The sequence below is a fragment of the Coptis chinensis genome, chromosome 3, assembly GCF_015680905.1.
Source record: "Coptis chinensis isolate HL-2020 chromosome 3, ASM1568090v1, whole genome shotgun sequence".
Taxonomy (NCBI): domain Eukaryota; kingdom Viridiplantae; phylum Streptophyta; class Magnoliopsida; order Ranunculales; family Ranunculaceae; genus Coptis; species Coptis chinensis.
Window position 1 is genome coordinate 29189612 of NC_141458.1, and position 20343 is coordinate 29209954.

The 20343-nt window shown below is 38.8% G+C and overlaps 1 protein-coding gene across 1 annotated transcript; it reads left to right on the plus strand.

Moving 5' to 3' along the window:
• The first annotated feature begins 1280 nt into the window (after nucleotides 1-1280).
• On the plus strand, nucleotides 1281-19774 carry LOC147509055 (uncharacterized). Its single transcript, XM_086597703.1, has 6 exons — nucleotides 1281-1626; nucleotides 2218-2390; nucleotides 2475-3172; nucleotides 3431-3560; nucleotides 3849-4058; nucleotides 19070-19774. Exons 1-6 carry the CDS (start codon nucleotides 1281-1283, stop codon nucleotides 19772-19774), a joined length of 2262 nt encoding a protein of 753 aa, XP_086453829.1.
• The last annotated feature ends 569 nt before the right edge of the window (nucleotides 19775-20343 follow it).

Sequence of the window (20343 nt, forward strand, 5' to 3'; positions counted from 1 at the left end):
TTTCTCACATGCTAATTATTAGTTGGTAGAGATTGCCATGAATAATTAGGGATCAAATACTTAATCTTTATTGGTTAGGATTGCAATAATCTACACTAGCACATTAGGAATCAATCAAAGTGGAATCAAATCCCCCTAATTCCTTCTCCATATTCACATCTTAATATTTAATTGTTATAATATAAGTTAAAACGTCTTAAGTAGTCCAATCACCATATTAGTATAATTATAATCCATTACTCTCATTGATTTTGTTAGAATAGATTAAACTAGCGAAACTTACGTCTAAATAAACTAAGAGTGGAATGAATTCTCTACTCCCCATATTGCATGATAAATGAGAGTAGAACTTTGATCATAGAGTAGTAAACAACTTTAGTTTTACTTATTCATAGTATAACTAGTTAAGAGTAGGTAAAACTATTGTTTTTACATATATCACTAGACAAATCTCCTGTTTCTAGTCCTCCATCTCTTAAGATGGCTGATGAAGTAGTGCAAGCTGAAAAGCCTCTCTCCAACTTCTACACACCGTTGCAAGATGGACCTCCATCTTGTATACGACTCACACCGCTTACGAGCGATTTTAAGATTCCACCGAACGTGTTCAATCTTCTACCTATCTTCTATGGGTTAGAACACGACAGTTCGACAATCTATGCCGGATACATGAAGTATGTAATACCTTTCATCATTCGGGAATCACCGACGACCATGTTAAGCTACGAGTTTTTCCTTTCACTCTAGTTAGTAAGAGTCACGCTTGGCTTCTCTCATAGAAGGCCGACTCTTTTGATACATGGGAAAAGGTTGTGTTCTCCTTCATGAAGAAGTATTTTCCACTGAAGAAAACAGAAGAGATAAGAAACAAGATACAATTCTTCAGACAGAGTCCAAGTGAGACATTTTCTGAAGTGTGGGATAGATTCTCTGGCCTACTCCATTCATATCCTCACCATAAACTAGAAAAATCTACTCTTGTCCAATGTTTCTTCAAAGGCTTTCTCCCAGAACACAAAGTAACCATCGACATCATGAGTAATGGTAATTTTTGGATAGAGGTGCAGCCGAAGCTTTAACCTTTCTTGAAAACCAAGCTGAAAAGAGTACCCATTGGGGGCGACATAAACAATTCCAGAACAGTCCAACCCAGTACAACTAAGGCTAGTGGTATTTTTTAAGTTAAATCAGATCCAGAAATCAAAACCCTAATAGAAACCCTCACAAGAAAGATAGATGCCCCCACAACCAAACTAAAAGACCAAACCTTTCGTTCTGTCATGAACATAAATACCTTACCATGGTTTGGCCATTTGGAGCATAATTGCCCGAGGAGAGTTAGCAAACAAAAAACCAATGCGGTATGGCTAAAGAAGGATAACAAAGAAGAGGAAGAGGTAGAGAATACAAGCATAGCATGTAAGGAAAAAGGGGAAATTGAGAAAGGAAAAGCTCCTGAGGTACAAGAAGTACACACAGTGGAAGAAATGGAGAATACCGATATCCAAGAAATACAAACAGTTGAAGAGGAAGGGAAGTGGGAGACCCCAAAAAGGAAGCATACAATCAAAGCAAGAAATGATGGTGAAAATGAAAAGACAAGAGTATCAGATAGGAAGGAAGAGAGTAATGAGCAAAATAGTGGAAGAGTTTAGGGGAAATTGAAACAGAGTGAGCAGATAACCATCAGTAGGCCCGGAACTCATATAGTACAAAATATTTCACGGGGAGGTAATCAACACAAAGGGAGAATTTAGTGATAAAGGGAGAATTTAGTTAGGAAGTATAATATTAATATTATGGCATTGGTGGAAACAAAAGTGAAGCAAGGAAACATGGATGCGGTGATTACCAAATGCTTTCCCAGTTGGGCAGCAGAACACATCTATGAGTTTAGTGATAAAGGGAGAATTTGGGTGGTATGTGATAAACAAGTATGCATAGTGTCTAATGTAATCAAGAGTCTGCAAAGTGTCTGGATGGAAGTGACACTATAGAATGGGAAGAATTTTATGCTCTCAGTTATCTATGCGAGCACAAACCTTTACATAAGGCAACGACTATGGGATGAGCTGAGTAATTTTTCATGTACCTTTCAAAAACCTTGGATGGTAATTGGAGACTTTAACTCAGTTCTACATTCATATGAGAGGGTAGGGGGGCTACCAACGAGACACCACCATTTTGTAGACTTGCTGCAATGTGTAACTGCTACAGGACTGAGAGATATAAAGTTTAAGGGGAATATGGTAACATGGAGTAACAAGAGGATTGATAGAGCATGGAGGAAACTAGATAGGGTTATGGTAAACGCAGAGTGGTATGATGAGTTTGAAGACTACGAGGCTGAGTTTCGGAATCTGGGAAAAGTTTCAGATAATTCTGTCATGGTAGTATACTTGGCACAACAGAGATAACAAAGGAAGAGAACGTTCAGGTTCTTTAATTTCTGGGTTCGAGAAGAAACTTATAAGGAGGTGATCAGGAAGGCTTGGGGAACTGAATTTAAAGGTAACCATATGTACATCCTAATGAGAAAATTGAAACAAGTGAAGGGTGATCTGATTGTATGGAATAGGCAGAGAGTAGGGAATGTGGTTACAAGGGCTGAAATAACTAAGAAGGAGCTCTTAGATGTACAAACAAAGCTACAGATAGACCTACTAAATGTTTCGCTCTTCAAAGAGGAGAAATCACCCATTCACATGCATGTAAAGGCAGCTATTACTGAGGAAGAGTTCCATAGACAGAAATCTAGAGATCAGTCCATTGTCCTTGGGGATAGCAACACGGCTTATTTCTTCAAAATAGTTCAAGCAAGAAGAAACACAAATAAGATTACCTGCCTCTTGAATGAGCAAGGGAATTTGATAGATGATGTAAATCAGATTGGGGAAGAGTGTGCTAGATATTATGAGAAAGTTTACAAACCCGAGAGTTTGCCGGAAGTGAATTTTGATGTTTTTGAAAATATACAGCCAAGGTACAGGATCACTAAAGATATGCAGGAACAATTAAGGAAAACTGTATCGAGAGATGAGATCATAGAAGCTTTATCAAGGATTGACAATGACAAAGCACTGGGTAATGATGGGTTATCATCACTGTTCTTCAAATCAGCATGGAATATAGTAGGTAATGATGTGGTGAGAGCAGTGCAGAGTTTTTTCAGGTCAGGGAAAATGTTAGGAGAAGTGAACTCAACATGCATAACTCTAATTCCAAAGGTACAAATCCCAGAGACTTTAGGGGATTATAGGCCAATTTCTTGTTGCAATGTGGTCTATAAATGCATTATGAAGGTTCTACCATCTAGAATGAAGAACTTCATTAATTTGATTGTATCCAATAATTAGTCAGCCTTTGTACCAGGTAGAAGGATACAAGATAACATACTTTTAGCACATGAACTTTTGCATAACTATCACAGGAATTACTCACCACCTAGATGTGCAACAAAGATAGACTTGAAGAAGGCATATGACTTGGTTAGATGGGAAGCGGTGATCTTTGCTCTAAGGAGATATGGCATGCTTGAGGAATTCAATGCATGGATTAAAGTATGTATTGAAACTCCTTTTTACTCTATCATGATTAATGGAGCACCGTATGGATATTTCAAGGGGAAGAGAGGGATAAGACAAGGAGATCCGATGTCGCCTTATTTGTTTGTAATGGTCATGGAACTATTTATGGAGATTATGCATCATAGTGTTAGAGAAGGGTAATTCAAGCTGCATTATAAATGTACAGACCCTCTAATCACCCACTTATCCTTTGCGGATGATTTGTTAGCATTTATGTATGGGGATCTGGGAACAGCTAAATGTTTACACGACAATCTTCAGAGATTCAAGGAATGTAGTGGTTTAGAAGTGAACATTCAGAAGAGTCCGTTATTCTTTTCAAGGATAGAGGAACCATTATGTAATGATATCAGAGAAGTTATGCAATTTACGAGTGGAGAATTGCCAGTAAAGTATCTGGGAATGCCGTTGATCACTACAATGTTAACTCATGAGAACTACCTGCCTCTTATTGATAAGTTTACAAAGAAGGTTCAGAGTTGGAGGGGGAAACTATTGTCATATGATGGAAGGCTACAACTACTCAAGGCTATACTAAATAATTTGAGTAACTACTGGTTATTGATAAGAGCCCAAAACTGTAGTTTTAACCCTTTAATAGTTATACTTTTGGACCAATTATGTGAGTAATAATTAAGAGTTAACACTGATTACGTGTTTTTATGCATTTCAGGCTTCAAAGTCCATTATGTGTAGAAATGTGCTACTTTATTGAGATAAAGGAGAAAAGGTCGGTTACTAAGGAGTTCCGTGATTAAAGGCCAAGATTCAAGAAGATAAAGCCTTCCTAAAGCCCGGTCAAAAGCTGAAAAGTCGACACGGGCTGAAACAGCACACAAGTCAGCAGAACTTCCAAAAGCCGTATCTTTGGACTCAGACCTCGGAATTGGGCCTACCTTATGTCAAAACGACCGGCTCGGAAAGAGCTTTCCAATGGTCTAAGCCTTGACCCAATCAGAGGAGCAAAAGTGGACGAAAAGTCTGTGGAAGCCAACTGCAGCTGAAGAGGCCTTTTTGGACTGAAAGAATTGGGTTTTGGGCCTGATTCTCTGGCCCAAAACATGGCTCCAAGCCCATGCACGATTTTTGGATCTGAAAGTATAAAAACAAAAGTTTAGCTCTTTGTTAATGGTAGCTAGTTAGACCTAAATTAATATAGATAATTCTAGATCTGTTTTCATTAATTAAATTAAGCTTTAGTTCCATTTTCAATTCTTGTTTTAGATTAAGTCTTTGAATCATTGTTCTTGATTGATTAGATAAATAAAATAGTTGTTTTCTCAATTTCGAATTGTGTTATTTCAATTTATAGATCTGATTTTAATTATTGTTGATTATCATTCCGTAGTTTAAATAGATTGAACCATTGTTAGTTAATTTAGTTAAGTTAGAATTTGAATATGATGTGTAGTTATAATGAAATGGGAAATGATGGTTTGATGACTCAAGGCTAAAACCTCCATTAGAGGGGTTGATAAAGCCTTGATGAAAACTTAGTGGTATAGTGTAGAAACATTGTAGAATCTATTCCAATCTAGAAGGTCGTGATTTGCCATGAGAATGGGTGGACGACCTCACATGCTAGTTAGTACTTGGTAGAAATGCCATGAACACTAGGGATTAGAACTTCGAATTTCTTGCAGAAGAAGCGTAAGAATCGAGATACAAGAATCTATGTTAGGCTATTAAGTTGGATTCGAGGTGGATTCATTCCCCTCTAATCCTTTATCTAGATTCAAGCACAATCATATTTCCATAGCATTAAGTAGTTAAAATCAAGTAATCAAATTCAGTAAGTATCGTAGCATATCACATTCGTAAAGCTCTCATTGACTTAAGACCGACTAATTAGATTAGAAAACATTCCATGCTAGAGCACTAGGAGTGGAACGAACTTTTTACTCCACTATATCTCATAGGATTGAGAGTAGAGAAAACTTTGATAAATATAAGCATCATAAGATTAGTTTAGTTTACTTACGTTTTGAGTTCATCGTTCATTTCGTAGGTAGACTATTCAATTTTATCCTTTTATCAAATGGCGCCGCTACCATCTTAGTTGCACTTTAGCATTGTTTTCATAGTAGAATTAGTCATTTTTAAGTCCCATTAAACCCACCCACCCTTGTTTGATTCATCCGCGTGGTTATTCGTTTCGTTAAAAAAAAAAATTCGGAAAAATTTACGCGGGCGATGGCGCTGCGCCTATAAAAGCGGACTTTGTCTGACTTTGCCCCTTCTTCTTCCCCGACCACCCTCACTTACTGGACTTCGAACGCGACCCGCCCTCTTACCAAGCGCGACCAGCGCCACGTCTTTGGACTAGGAGCGACCGCGCCCTCTCGGCGCACTGGCGCGCCCTAAGCAAAAATTTTGCGGATTTCTCTGAGGTTTGTTTCAACTTCGATTTTTTAAGTTTTTCAGTGTTCTAACTGGTTATTTACACGAACACGCGTAAACAAGACGCTATTCATAAGCGAAGCAAGGACGCTTTCAGGTATTCCTTTCTTCCATACCTCGATCTCGGTTAGAGGTTCATACTAATATATCAAGATTGTTTGGGTTGTTTTCGTGTTTAGACTTAGACTTGCATGAGATTAAGGTCCTGGTGGGAGAAAAACACGAACGTAATTAACCGTCAACAAACAAACATATCGAAAGTATACCAATCATAACACCTCTAACTACTATTCCACCAACCATACCGACATAATGGGTGAAGAAGAGAGACTCCTCTCCGACTTCTACAAAGCTTTGGCGATAGCCCTAAATCTTGCATCGTTCTAGCAGACCCGGTGGGGATTTTGAATCCCCAAACATATTTAATTTGTTACCCGTTTTCCATGGTTTAGGCCATGAAAAACCTTACCAACACATGCGTAGGATTGAACAAGTCCTTACAACATTCCATCATCCTACGGTTGGTGCGGAACAAATTAAACTAAGGGTATTTCCCTTCACCTTAGCCCGATAAGGCAGCGTCTTGGTTAACTGCCCAAGCGCCTAACTCGTGGACTCGTGGGCTAAACTTGTTCAGCTATTTATGGAACATTTTTACCCCCCTAAAACGGATGAAATGCTTTCCAAGATTCATTTCTTCCGACGGAACCCTCATGAATCATTTTCGAGGCTTGGAATCGTTTCACCCGATCGCTAATAGAGTGTCCACACCATAACCTAGCAAAAGACACGTTAGTTAGATTGCCTTTTCAAAGGACTTCAACATCACCATAAAGAAGTCCTTGACATAATGAATGGGGGTAGTTTCCTAAGTAAAGGAGCCTTAGAGGCTTATAAATTTTTAGAAGAACAAACTAAACGCAATAACAATTGGGGAGTGATGATATCCCCGCTCGCTGTAGTTCTTCTTCAACAATTAAGGCCGCCCGGTATGTTTGAGATGAAACCCGACCAAGAACTTAAAAATTTAATCGAATCTCTAACTAAAAAAGTAGAGGCTATTTCTATTCAACAAAAGCCTATTCCCGTCATGAATGTCAACTCCAACCCATGTAATTTCTGTTTGAGTCACGAGCACCACGACTCTATTGTCCTCTCGCCTATGAACAACAACAATTAGAGCAAGATAATGTTTGCTCCATTAATAACTATCCTATTCCTAATGCCCCATGGAGACAACATCCCAACTTTAGTTGGCGAAACAATCAACAAGTTACAACTCGGGGTTTAATAACCAAAATGTTAGGCAAACAAACAACTATAATCAAGCTCCACCTAGGGCAGGGCAGGGGACAAGGTCGGGGAAATTATAATAATTATAACAACCAAGCTTAAACAACCACGACAAGGTGTAGCACAAGGTCGAGAATAATTATAATAATTATAATACCAATAGAGGTATCGTTCGGTTAACAATAGTAACTATCAAAACCCACCCATAAATAATCAGCGTGAGATAGTTCGGTCGCACCACCGTGACTACTACACCTACACAACCGACCGTATCGGCCTTTATACTGAGGTTACCCAACAACTTTTCCAATCAATGACTCAATCAAACCAACAGATATTACAATCCATAAATCGGGGCATACAAACAGTTAGCCCAAGAGAAAGCCCAACAAAAGGCGTGTTTCGGGAAAGCGATACCAAACCCTAAAACAACAAACACGACCTTTGAGGGTAAGCGGTAATACTAGTGCGAAACGACAATAGTAGGTGACCTGAATGCCATCACCACTCTCCGCTCACGGAAAGGTGGTTGATAACAAAGTAACTATGCCTATAGTTACCCCATTGATACTCCTACACCGGATATCGAACTAGATCTTTGAAATAGAAACTCGAAGAACCTACCTTTGTAGAGGTACCGGTTAAACCACAACCTAACAAAAGAAAGCCAAGGTTACACATCAAAGTCGAGCCATACGCTAAATATAGAAGCGAAACCACCATTCCCTCAAAAAATTAGCCATGCTAACCGGGGATACCAACCGAGGAGATTAGGAACGTTTTCAAAATCTAACGATAAACCTTCCTTTTTCGAAGCTATTAAAAGCTACCTAATCACGCTAAGTTTCTTAAAGAGTTGTGCACTACTAGGCATAAGACCAACATACCTAAAGGCGCTTTTTAACTGAACAATTCCCAACTTTATCCGAAAATAATGGAATTGTTAAGTACAAGGAAGGACGTAGATCCCCTTGTAAAATGCACCTTAGGAGATTCCCACCGCGGCGACCGCTTTATTAGACACGGGGGCGAGTGTTAACTTACTCCGTATTACTTGTATAAACAAATAGGTCTACGGAAATGCAACCTACAAAAATAACGTTGCAATTAGCGGACAAGTCTATTAAGTATCCTAAGGGTGTAGTGGAAAACGTGCTTGTTAAGGTTCAGGATTTCTACTATCCTGCGGATTTTGTTATCCTCGATCTGAGTAAGTCGCTAATGACTCTGTACCGATCATCTTAGGGGCCCTTTTTTAGCAACCGCCAACGACTTATTAATGCCGCGATGGTAAGATGTCCTTATCTTTTGGCCATCTCACGGTTGAGGTAAATATTTTTAAAATGATGAAACAGTTACCAAATTCATCTATAGATGGGGAGGTTAGCATGATCGAGAGCTTAGCTCAAGATTATTTTAACAACACGTTTCACGAAAACAATATGTACAAATTCCTTTCTTTTGGAAGTCAGATTTTGTAAATGACTCCTACTTAGAGGAAGTCAACACCATCCTTGAGTCCACACCAATTGTAGACGCCGGTTGCTCCACATATTGAGTATGAAGACTTGCTACCTAAGCAAGTATTCATTATGCAAAATGAGGACCCCGAAAAACATCTATTGATTTTCCTCCCACCCGGTCTTAAACCCCTTCCCCGAGTTAAAATATATACAACTTGATCCGGATGGTAATCATCCGGTAATTATATCTTCTCTATTATCTAAGGATGAAGACACGCGTTTAATCCGGGTGATTAGGGAACATCGGTCTACGATTGGTTGGTCCCTAGTCGACATTAAGGGAATTGACCCTAATGTTTGCACTCATCATTATCCATTTGGAGGATAGCGAAGACTTTCGCGAACCTCGGCCGTCGCTTGAACCCGCCATGAAAGAGGTGGTTAGGGAAGAAGTCTTACGATTACTTTCGATCGCGGGTATCATATACCCCATCTCGATAGCGAATGGGTAAGCCCCATTCATGTAGTTCCTAAAAAATCGGGGAGTTACCATGGTTAAGTAGCGGAAAAGGTGACTATGTTGTCACACAAGGTCCTATGAAATGGAGGATGCGTATTGATTCTGAGGCGTTTAAATGCTATGACGAAAGGATCACTTTCCTTTACCCTTTATAGATCAAATGCTTTCGAGCGCCTAGCTGGTCATGCTTTTTATTGTTTTACGGATGGCTACTCGGGCTATTTTCAGATTATTATTGATATTGATGACCAAGAAAAGACTACCTTCACATGTCCCTTTAGAGCGTATGCCTATAAATGAATGCCTTTTGGCCTTTGTAATGCTCTGGAACCTTCCGGTGTATGCTTCATATATTTAGTGACATGGTAGAGCTTTATGGAAGTTTTCATGGATGATTTTTCTATCTATGGAGACTCCTTCACGGAATTATTTGTCTAACTTTGTCTAAGGTTTTGACAAGGTGTGAAGAAAGAGCCTCGTTTTAAACTGGGAAAAGTGTCATTTCATGGTGAAAAAGGCATAGTACTAGGTCACATTGTATCTAGTGATGGCATCGAAGTAGATAAGGCCAAACTAGATAAGATAGCGACTCTACCTAAACCCGGATTTGTCGGTGATATTAGAACCTTTCTAGGCCATGCAGGTTTTATAGGCGATTTATTAAAGACTTCTCGAAAATAGCTAGGCCTTTAACTAATCTGCTTTTGAAAGATGCAATCTTTGATTTTAATTTTAAGCGTAAGTAAGCAGGCTTTTGAAACTTTTAAAAGCCGCTAACCTCTCTGCACCAATTATCTGACCTCTCCGATTGGTCTAAACCTTCGAACTCATGTGTGATGCTAGTGATTATGCGGTTAGTGCGATCTTGGGACAAAACTAGATAATAAGTCCACTATCATTTATTATGCTAGTAAAACATTAAACGATGCTCAACGAAATTATTCAACTACAGAAAAAGAATTCTTAGCCGTCATTTATGCTTTAGATAAGTTTAGTCCTTATTTGGTTGGTTCTAAAACTTTAGTTTACACGGACCATGCGACCGCTTAAGTACCTTCTTGCAAAGAAGGATGCTAGCAGAGATTAATCCGATGGATCCTTCTCCGCAAGAGTTCACATTAGAAATAAAAAGGACAAAAGAAGGGTCGAAAGCGTAGTTGCCGACCACTTATCTAGACTCACAAATGACGATTCGATCGATTTCGAGTCCATACCGGACTCTTTTCCCGATGAGCATCGTATGCCATTTTTCAACACCATGGTATCTTCGACATTGTAAATTATCTAGCGGCTGATGTTATGCCTTATAATTGGTCAAGGAATGAGCGTAAAAGTTTTTGGCGAGTTAAGTTATACTCTTTGGGATGAGCCCTACCTTTTTAAGTATTGTGCGGGATCAGATTATTCGTCGTTGTATTCCCGGTGGGAATATAATGAAGTTCTATCGTTCGCCATGACAAAGAGTGTGGTGGACATTTTAGTGGGATGAAAACAGCCGCTAAAGTTCTGCAATGTAGATTTTATTAGCCTACCCTTTTTAAGGATGCCCAAGTGCATTGCAAGACGTGTATACATTGCCAACAACTTGGGCGAATTACGAAATGTAATATGATGCCATTAAATCCAATCTTGATCATTAGAAATTTTTCGGCGTTTGGGGCATTGATTTCATGGGTCCTTTCCCGGTTTCCCACGGTTTCATTTATATTCTAGTTGCCGTGGACTACGTGTCAAAATGGATAGAGGCCCTAGCTTGCCGTAGCAATGACCATAAGACCGTTGTATTTTTTATCAAAGAATATATTTTTTCTGGGTTTGGCATTCCTAAAGCCATCATTAGTGATGGTGGAACACATTTTGCAACAGAGTTGTTGCATCCCTAGTGAAAAAGTATGGAGTTACACACAAAGTAGCAACTCCTTATCATCCACAAACTAGCGGACAAGTAGAAGTTTCTAATAGGAAATCAAAAAGATTTTAGAAACAAATGTAAACCCCGATAGGAAAGACCGGTCAAAGCGTCTATCGGATGCCTTATGGAATATAGAACTGCTTTCAAAACTCCTATAGGTATGTCTCCCTTTAGACTTGTATTTGGGAAACCATGTCATTTGCGGATTGAATTAGAGCACCGTGCTCGTGGGCTATAAAAGCCTTAACTTCAATATTGATGAGGCAGGTGTCAAACCAAGTTGCAATTGAATGAGCTTGAAGAAATCCGTAGCGATTAAATGCGATCTCGTGAAGGATTATAAAGCTAACATGAAAGCGTGTTCATGATAAGCATATCTTTGCGAAAAGAGTTTGTGGTCGGTCAAAAGGTTTTGCTTTACAACTCCCGTCTACATGTTTTCCCGGGCAAACTAAAACCCGTTAGTGCGGCCCTTTTTTTGGTTATTGAAGTCACCCCTTACGGGGCAATCACCTTGGTAAATCCAAATGACAACAGTACCTTTCAAGTTAATGGTCAACGGTTAAAACATTTTCACGAACTTCTGTCCCCTGATGTAGAGGAAGTCCTTTTACAGGACCCTGTCTATGAGGACTGACCCTTGTCATTTGGTGTACTTACTTTCATTTCCATATACTGATAAGTACACCATTCAGGTAACCGGGCCCTCCCTATGGAGTGTGTGGCTGTAAGTACCGGATCCTAAGTCCACAGTGCACATAATTCACGTTTTCCACTTTTGCATGTTTTCTCGATTTTTGAGTCATGTTCCTCTATGGAGTGAATTATGTATTTATTGTTTTTTGTGTTTCTTATAATAAACAAATAAAATTAAAATTAAAATTATTAAAATCATAGAAATAGCAATCCAACAAGTCTTGGGAATCTGACTTTAAACGACCCACGTTGTAAACAAATTTTGTGTTTAAAAATTTGTTTGGGGGTGGGCAATCGATCTTTCCATCGGGATTGCTCGAACTTTCCATTGGTTTTGTTTAGGCCCATTAGTTCAATTGGGTTGGCGTAATCTAAACTTAGATTTCCTTCGTTAAGCGCATAACTTACGCCACACACGCACTTCGAGGCATTCTTCCACCCTCTTATACGTCACCCATGGTTGGAATTGAGTGTTTTATGGATCATTGGATTGGAAATTCTCTACTGATCATTTCTATAACTCATTAAGCCAAAATCGGGGCGATAACGAACGGCGGCAAATTGAGTTTGAAATTGCGCAAAAAAATCGGAAAATTTCGCAATTCAAACGGGCTTGGGCCCAAACCGCCGCATACGTTAGCGTCTCCTTCCTTCCCAACCCACCACGCCACGGTGTTTCCACTTCAACCCCAAACCGCCCGGTTACAAGTTTGGAAACTAAAATAAAAAAAAAAAAAAAAATATATATAGAGAGGGAAGAAAACCTAACTACACCTACAACAAGGAAATCAAATCCACATTAAATCTTCTCTAAACAATCATCACCACCAACCCAACCCGAAAAACACCCACCAATTACGGTTTCCACCACCACCACCACCAACGCCATTTTAGTAGTTTTCTTCAAACTTCGCCGCCCCCACGATCTACAAACCATTAGTAGTCTAAGAAATTTCAATGGCGCTTACGACGTAGAATTTTTTGGGAAAAGCGCGTTTGCTTCAGGCGGTTTGCGCCATTTTATGACGCGGAGATGTTCAAGAGACATTGGAACAATTTGTGGTACTCAACTGAGGAGTTCTATCACTATGATTTGGTAGAACAGTTTTATAAAAGCGAGAATTGGAAGGGGATAGGATTTTCATAAAGTTAGGAGGAACGGAGAGAAGAAACGCTTAGCGGCGGTTGTTAAATTGAACTGTTAGGAATGCGGCTTGAAAGCAACCTAGTAGCGACAATTCGGGAACCCCGATATCTTGGAGTTCCTGCTTTGATGAAGGATCTTGTCGTGGAGGGTGAATACAATCCGACATCCCATTCGTCCGCCCGGACCACCACGAGAACCAATCAACCGGGTATAGCTCGGTGGATTGGTAGGAACGCCCTCGGGAAAGACAAAGTCGATGATATCGGCCTGCGCAATCGCACGTTCTCACGGATTTTGCAAACAAAGAAGTATAATTTCTGCATCCTTGATTTAATGTTTAATGTGATTCGAGGGTGGGGAAGAGTTTTAGCGCCTCTTCCGTATTGATCACTAAGATCATGCTCTCCTTTAGAAATTTGTCGCAAGATCTGCTCCTATTAAGATCAAATTGCATTCTAATGCAAGTATCTATCTGGATTGCATCAAGAGACTTGGCGTTATGCGAAAGAAAAAATGGATGAGTTGGAGGATGAAAGGGAAGATATGACATGGATGGATGAAGATGCATTAGAGAAGTGTAATTCTAATGTAGAAGCGAATGCAAGTGTTGCAAACTGCCTTGCGTGATGCGTTTATGGTATTTGTGGAGATATCCGAAATAGGCGGATAGTAGTTCAAAGAAGCAAAGGGAACCTTTAGAGGAGATTTGAAATGCTTTCGAAGGGGTTTGGGCGATATCTTGTATAACATGGAGACTATCCACCAGCAACAACAAACCGAGTATGCGATACTTTGAATGAGATGGAAGCCCAACGCTTGTTCGAATAGAGATGCTCTGACGATGCCACCGTGGAGGACTCTGTTTTTTCCCGAGTCCGAGTCCGGCCGAGGCATGGCGTCGTCGCCGAAGGACAGATGGTTCAAGCCATTCTCCATCCCAAAGCCAATCTCCATCTCAAGGTCCATCATCATCACAAAACTAGGTGTTCACCCGGTTGGAGTTATTTGTTATTTCATATTTCGTTTTATTAGAAGGATTTTAATTGGTAGTTAAATTTAAATAGTAATGTGTTTATTTAATGTTGTTTGGATTTATATTTTATTTTGTTTTTAATATAATTGGTTATTTTCGAGTCTTGCTTGTTTTATCATTTATCCCACCTTCCGAGCTTGTTTGGGGGTGGAAATATTTAGACCGAGCATAAGTCGTTATATGATCATATATATGTTACGTTGTCTTGGAGGAAAGGTTGATAATTTGGCCGATATCGGCATATCTATGACTTGTGTGGTGGTAGCATGAAATCTAGGAGAGTTTAGAAGTTACTATTCTAAATCCGATTATGAAAGATACCGAGGATTTTTAGGAAATCATGAAAATGGCTTGTTTCGTTTTCGGTTTTGGGAATTTTCCTATTTCCGAAATTGTCTTCAAACAAATAGGGAACTTCCGATTCGTTTTGGAAGCTCATAACCTATTTAAACTCCCTTCTTTCTACACTAACAAACCACAATACATTCCACCATCATCCCGCACCATCCACTCCAAGTTTTACTTTCTTTTTCATCTAAACTCCGGTTTCAGCGCTTTTACGTCGGCGCTGCTTTTGCTTACTTTTTTTTGAAGAATTTTGTCAGAGCGCGACCCACCCTCATACCAAGCGCGACTCGCACCATAACACTGTAATCACATTTACACAAGAGTCGCATTTACACTTTACACGAAGCGCGCGCACTGCGGCGGTTTCAATGAGCGGAAATTTCCAATTTTCAGATGGTCATTCCAGGATTTTTGTGGAACTGTTCAAAGAGTTATTGTGATGACATCTCTTATAGTCATACCTGAACAGTCTTTCGAAGATGTGTTGGGCACCGAGACCTATGGACACTGGTTCCGACCACCGGGATCTGCTGATTAGGATGGCATCATCGCGGTAAGTGATGGCGAGTCATATTAACCACAACTTACTTGCTTATTTCTATGACCACGTTAAATTCTATTGTAATCAGGATGGAGATCAAGAATTCTCCGTCGTAGTCGATGACACGACACATGAATTCAATAAAAATTTGGTCGCCTTAGTTTTAGGAATACCAATACGATCTGTTCACACATGGGCATATATGGTGATAATGCATATCTTTATGATTATACATATTTCCATGATTATTATGGGGAGGGTATTTCGAGTAATGGACCGGGGTGATATAGCATTGCCCTTGGTAGCCTTTCTTAAGCGTAGGCACCACCATGTTATTTATCCCGATGAATATTTTGGGGAATGGCGGTTCATACGCAAGCGATCGGCTTGGTGACATTTTCCTCGCTTTAGGCTGAGGGGCCGCCACTATGACATTCCCGAAGTTTTGGTCACTAGTCTTAAGAGAGCCCAAACCATGAGGCATAAGTATCTTCTTATGCCTGTGTTGGTAAGCCGCATCATCGTAGTTGTTTTTGTATTCGTGCACAATTCCACAGATTGGAAAAGGGTTGAAGTCATGAGACCCACCAATAGGGTGGTTAAGCTCATTGTGAATAATGACTTTTGGGATGGCGGTGCGATCCCCTCATTTGGTCGCCCATTACATCCCATCGGACATAATAACACTTAACAGGTTAGCATTAGTAGATGATAAATGGCGGCAAGCTTGGCAAGTTATAATGGTGGCGGGATCTTGAAGGAACCTCATATCTTTAATGAGGAGGAGGATGCTTAAAGCGGGGAGATAAGGTAAGTTTTTAGTTTTTTTAGTGTCCGCTTATGTCCCAAGCAATTTCATTTTTGTTAACCCCATAATGGGTGGAACTTCATTATAGAGTTGCGTCGGTTTATTTCCTATAGTAGTGCGTTCTAACTTTGTTTTGCGGATGTTCACGAATTTCACGTTTCAATGGTATTTTTCCTACCCTCTTTATTTACAATACTTTGAGGACAAAGCATGATTCTTGTTTGGGGGCATAGAAACACGTGTAATTGAGGCATCTGTTAGGATATAAATATGTATAATATGCATTTGTTTTCTAGTTAAAACATTAAAAAAAAAAAAATTCAAAAATATAAATAAATAAGTTATGCTTTATACACTTAGGAATATTGGTATTGTTTTCTTTCTCCATGCTTTAACAATCTAGAAGTCTCAATGAAGCTTTTGCATCAGAATAATTGCTAGAACTTAGGTTAATATATAGGTAATAATCTTTGCATCTATCTATAAATATATTACATGAGTATCTATGATTGTTTGCTTGATAAGTTTCTGAAATCTAGGCTAGAGTACTTATTCTACAAATCCTATGAGAATATAGCCTAAAAGCCTTATATGAGCGAAACATTTGAGAAATGACACAAGGAAGAAGTAAAAATCGGATAGAGATATCACACGTCCACTTGCTTGATCACTATGCCATATCTTAAGCGAGAATTTAGGGTCCTCTTTGGATCGATATAGCCGAAATTCAAACCTATGAATTATTTTCCGCTAAGTAAGCCCCTCACGAGCCTTTCTTTAGCCTTCCATAAACCACAATTCCTTTACCACATTTACAAAAACAAAAACAAAATAGAAAAAATAAATCAACCTACCCAATTTAGAATAAGTCCGAGAATAGAATGAGTGAAGAAAGAAGAAGAGAAAAACGTGTAAACAAAAATTAGTTAGTTGCTTCTAATTTTAGTGAGCAAAAAAGAAGTTTCCATCCAAGGAAAAGAAAATATATATATATATATATATATATATATATATATATATATATATATATATATATATATAAATAAAAACTCCAAAAATAGAATAAAGGGAGTCAAAAAAGCCAAAGAAAAAGAAAAAGAAAAATATGGCTAAGGATGGAAACAAAGTATAGAAGCAAAAAGAAAATAACAAGGTTTTCTCTAAGTTACATAATATGAAGACTCTATTATCTCGGACTTGTCCTTTTTGAATATCCATTTCCTTCATTCTTAAACCATCTCCTAATCCCATGCAACACCTAATAAAGACCTCTAGCTCAATTAGGAATATGTTAGTGTGATAGTAAGTGGCAGATGTGTTTGATCGACCCCGGCTTCCTTGTTGTCATTGAGATTGTAAGGTAAAGTGTGCCCACCGCATTTGGAGTAGCTTAAACTTGAGTGGAAAAATCAGAGTGGTTTTGTCTTGACATTTATGTGAGGACCTACTTAAGGGCGCTTATTCGAAGTTTTGAAAAAACGAACTGCTAGGCATTTCATAGTATTACTCATAGTATATATATTTGTATCATAGATGATTGATTATTATGCATATATTAGCTTAGGTTTTTGACTTGGTTATTCTTATTCATTTGCTAGTGAGATGTATAGATAGTTGGGACATGAATGAGGAAACAATAGTTTTATTTCTTAGTCGTTGTAGTATAGTTGAAGTTTGTGAGTACCTTCACTGGAAAACTCTCCGAGGCTATAACCTCGTCCACTAGGGAATTCCTAGTGGTTTAAGGCCTTATTGCATAGGGTCAATGCAATCGCACTCAGTGAAACGAGAGTAGATAGAACTCCATTTTTGGTCACTTATTTTAATTTCTCATCTTTGCTTGAGGACAAGCAAAATGCTGTTTGGGGGTGGTTTGATAAGAGCCCAAAACTGTAGTTTTAACCTTTTAACAGTTATACTTTTGGACCAATTATGTGAGTAATAATTAAGAGTTAACACTGATTACGTGTTTTTATGCATTTCAGGCTTCAAAGTCCATTATGTGCAGAAATGTGCCACTTTAGTGAGATAAAGGAGAAAAGGTCGGTTATTAAGGAGTTCCGTGATTAAAGGCCAAGATTCAAGAAGACAAAGCCTTCCTAAAGCTCGGTCAAAAGCTGAAAAGTCGACACGGGCTGAAACAGCACACACAAGTCCACAGAACTTCCAAAGCCGTATCTTTGGACTCAGACCTCGGAATTGGGCCTACCTTATGTCAAAACGACCGGCTCGGAAAGAGCTTTCCAATGGTCTAAGCCTTGACCCAATTAGAGGAGCAGAAATGGACGAAAAGTCTGTGGAAGCTAACTGCAGCTGAAGAGGCCTTTTTGGACTAAAAGAATTGGGTTTTGGGCCTGATTCTCTGGCCCAAAACATGGCTCCAAGCCCATGCACGATTTTTGGATCTGAAAGTATAAAAACAAAAGTTTAGCTCTTTGTTAATGGTAGCTAGTTAGACCTAAATTAATATAGATAATTCTAGATCTGTTTTCATTAATTAAATTAAGCTTTAGTTCCATTTTCAATTCTTGTTTTAGATTAAGTCTTTGAATCATTGTTCTTGATTGATTAGATAAATAAAATAGTTGTTTTCTCAATTTTGAATTGTGTTATTTCAATTTATAGATATGATTTTAATTCTTGTTGATTATCATTCCGTAGTTTAAATAGATTGAACCATTGTTAGTTAATTTAGTTAAGTTAGAATTTGAATATGATGTGTAGTTATAATGAAATGGGAAATGATGGTTTGATGACTCAAGGCTAAAACCTCCATTAGAGGGGTTGATGAAGCCTTGATGAAAACTTAGTGGTATAGTGTAGAAACATTGTAGAATCTATTCCAATCTAGAAGGTCGTGATTTGCCATGAGAATGGGTGGACGACCTCACATGCTAGTTAGTACTCGGTAGAAATGCCATGAACACTAGGGATTAGAACTCGAATTTCTTGCCGTAAGAACGTAAGAATCGAGATACAAGAATCTATGTTAGGCTATTAAGTTGGAATCGAGGTGGATTCAATTCCCCTCTAATCCTTTATCTAGATTCAAGCACAATCATATTTCCATAGCATTAAGTAGTTAAAATCAAGTAATCAAATTCAGTAAGTATCGTAGCATATCACCTTCGTAAAGCTCTCATTGACTTAAGACCGACTAATTAGATTAGAAAACATTCCATGCTAGAGCACTAGGAGTGGAACGAACTTTCTACTCCACTATATCTCATAGGATTGAGAGTAGAGAAAACTTTGATAAATATAAGCATCATAAGATTAGTTTAGTTTACTTACGTTTTGAGTTCATCGTTCATTTCGTAGGTAGACTATTCAATTTTATCCTTTTATCAGTTATCAACTTATATACTACCTATGAGTGTGTTGGATATGATAGAGAGCATTTGTAGGAATTTTCTATGGAATGGTCTAGATTGCCTTCAGTCACATGCTTTGGTAGGATGGGAGGAAGTATGCTACCCATATGATGAAGGAGGAGTGGGGATAAGGAATGTGAGAATACTGAATAAGGCAGCAAACCTTAAACATTTATGGCATTTGATATCAAGGAAGGATAGCTTATGGGTAGCATGGGTATGGAAGAATTTGATCAAGACCAAGAATTTCTGGAGCATGAAGGTACCGCATAATAGTTCTTGGGGATGGAGAGCAATCCTTAATAGTAGAGTGGAAGGGAAAGGAATAGCAGTGCATCAGATTGGGAATGGACAAGATACACTATTCTGGCAAGATCCATGGCATCCGAGAGGTATTTTAAAGCAAGCTTTCCCGCAAAATTATACGTATAACACCTTATGCCATATGAAGGCACCGGTTGCAAACTTTATAAATGAGGGCGAATGGATCATTCCACCACACATGGAGAATGAATGTAGAGAGATTGTGACAGAAATGAGAGAAGAGATAACACTGGGAAGAGGAAATGATAGAGTGGTATGGACTGATTCTCTACAAGGGGAATATCAGCTGAAAGACATACCAATCTTTAAGGAGGAAGCTACAATCTAATGACTGCATAAGTTAATTTGGTTCTAGATTCGTATACCCAAACATTCTTTCATTGGGTGGATGGTCATGAAACACATTATGAAAACCTTGAGCAAGCTATTTGAGTTCAAGGTGGTTCGATCAAAATTATGTGTTCTCTATTGGAAAGAGGATGAAACAGAGCAACACTTGATGTATATATCGTAGAATATCTTATACATCGCAAGTTATAGAAGGCAAACTGCACAGACATGGCAGGAGGAGATTTAGTGGGTGCTGCGAACAAGTAATGGGAAAGGTGGGGAACAAGATTCAATAAAGATGATGGTGAATGCGTTCTTCTACTGGATATGGCAAGAAAGAAACAATAGAATCTTTAAGAATCAACACCGACAATCACAGGAGCTCATTCATGGAATCATTGGAGATGTAAAAATCAAGATCCAAGGAACAAGGTACAAGATGAAGGAAGGACCAGAGAGGCAGAAATTCATGGAGACTTGGAATGCTAGCACCGAAGTAAGGAAGGAGGAGATACAGTACTACAAATGGAATAGAGCTGGAAGTGGTACATACATTTTAAACTCTGA

Coding starts and splice junctions, on each gene's coding strand:
- LOC147509055 (XM_086597703.1), top strand. CDS start 1,281: ATGAACATAAATACCTTACCATGGTTTGGCCATTTGGAGCATAATTGC. Junction 2,391..2,474: donor TTTCAGATAATTCTGTCATG/GTAGTATACTTG, acceptor GAAACTTATAAG/GAGGTGATCAGGAAGGCTTG. Junction 3,173..3,430: donor GCAGTGCAGAGTTTTTTCAG/GTCAGGGAAAAT, acceptor TAACTATCACAG/GAATTACTCACCACCTAGAT.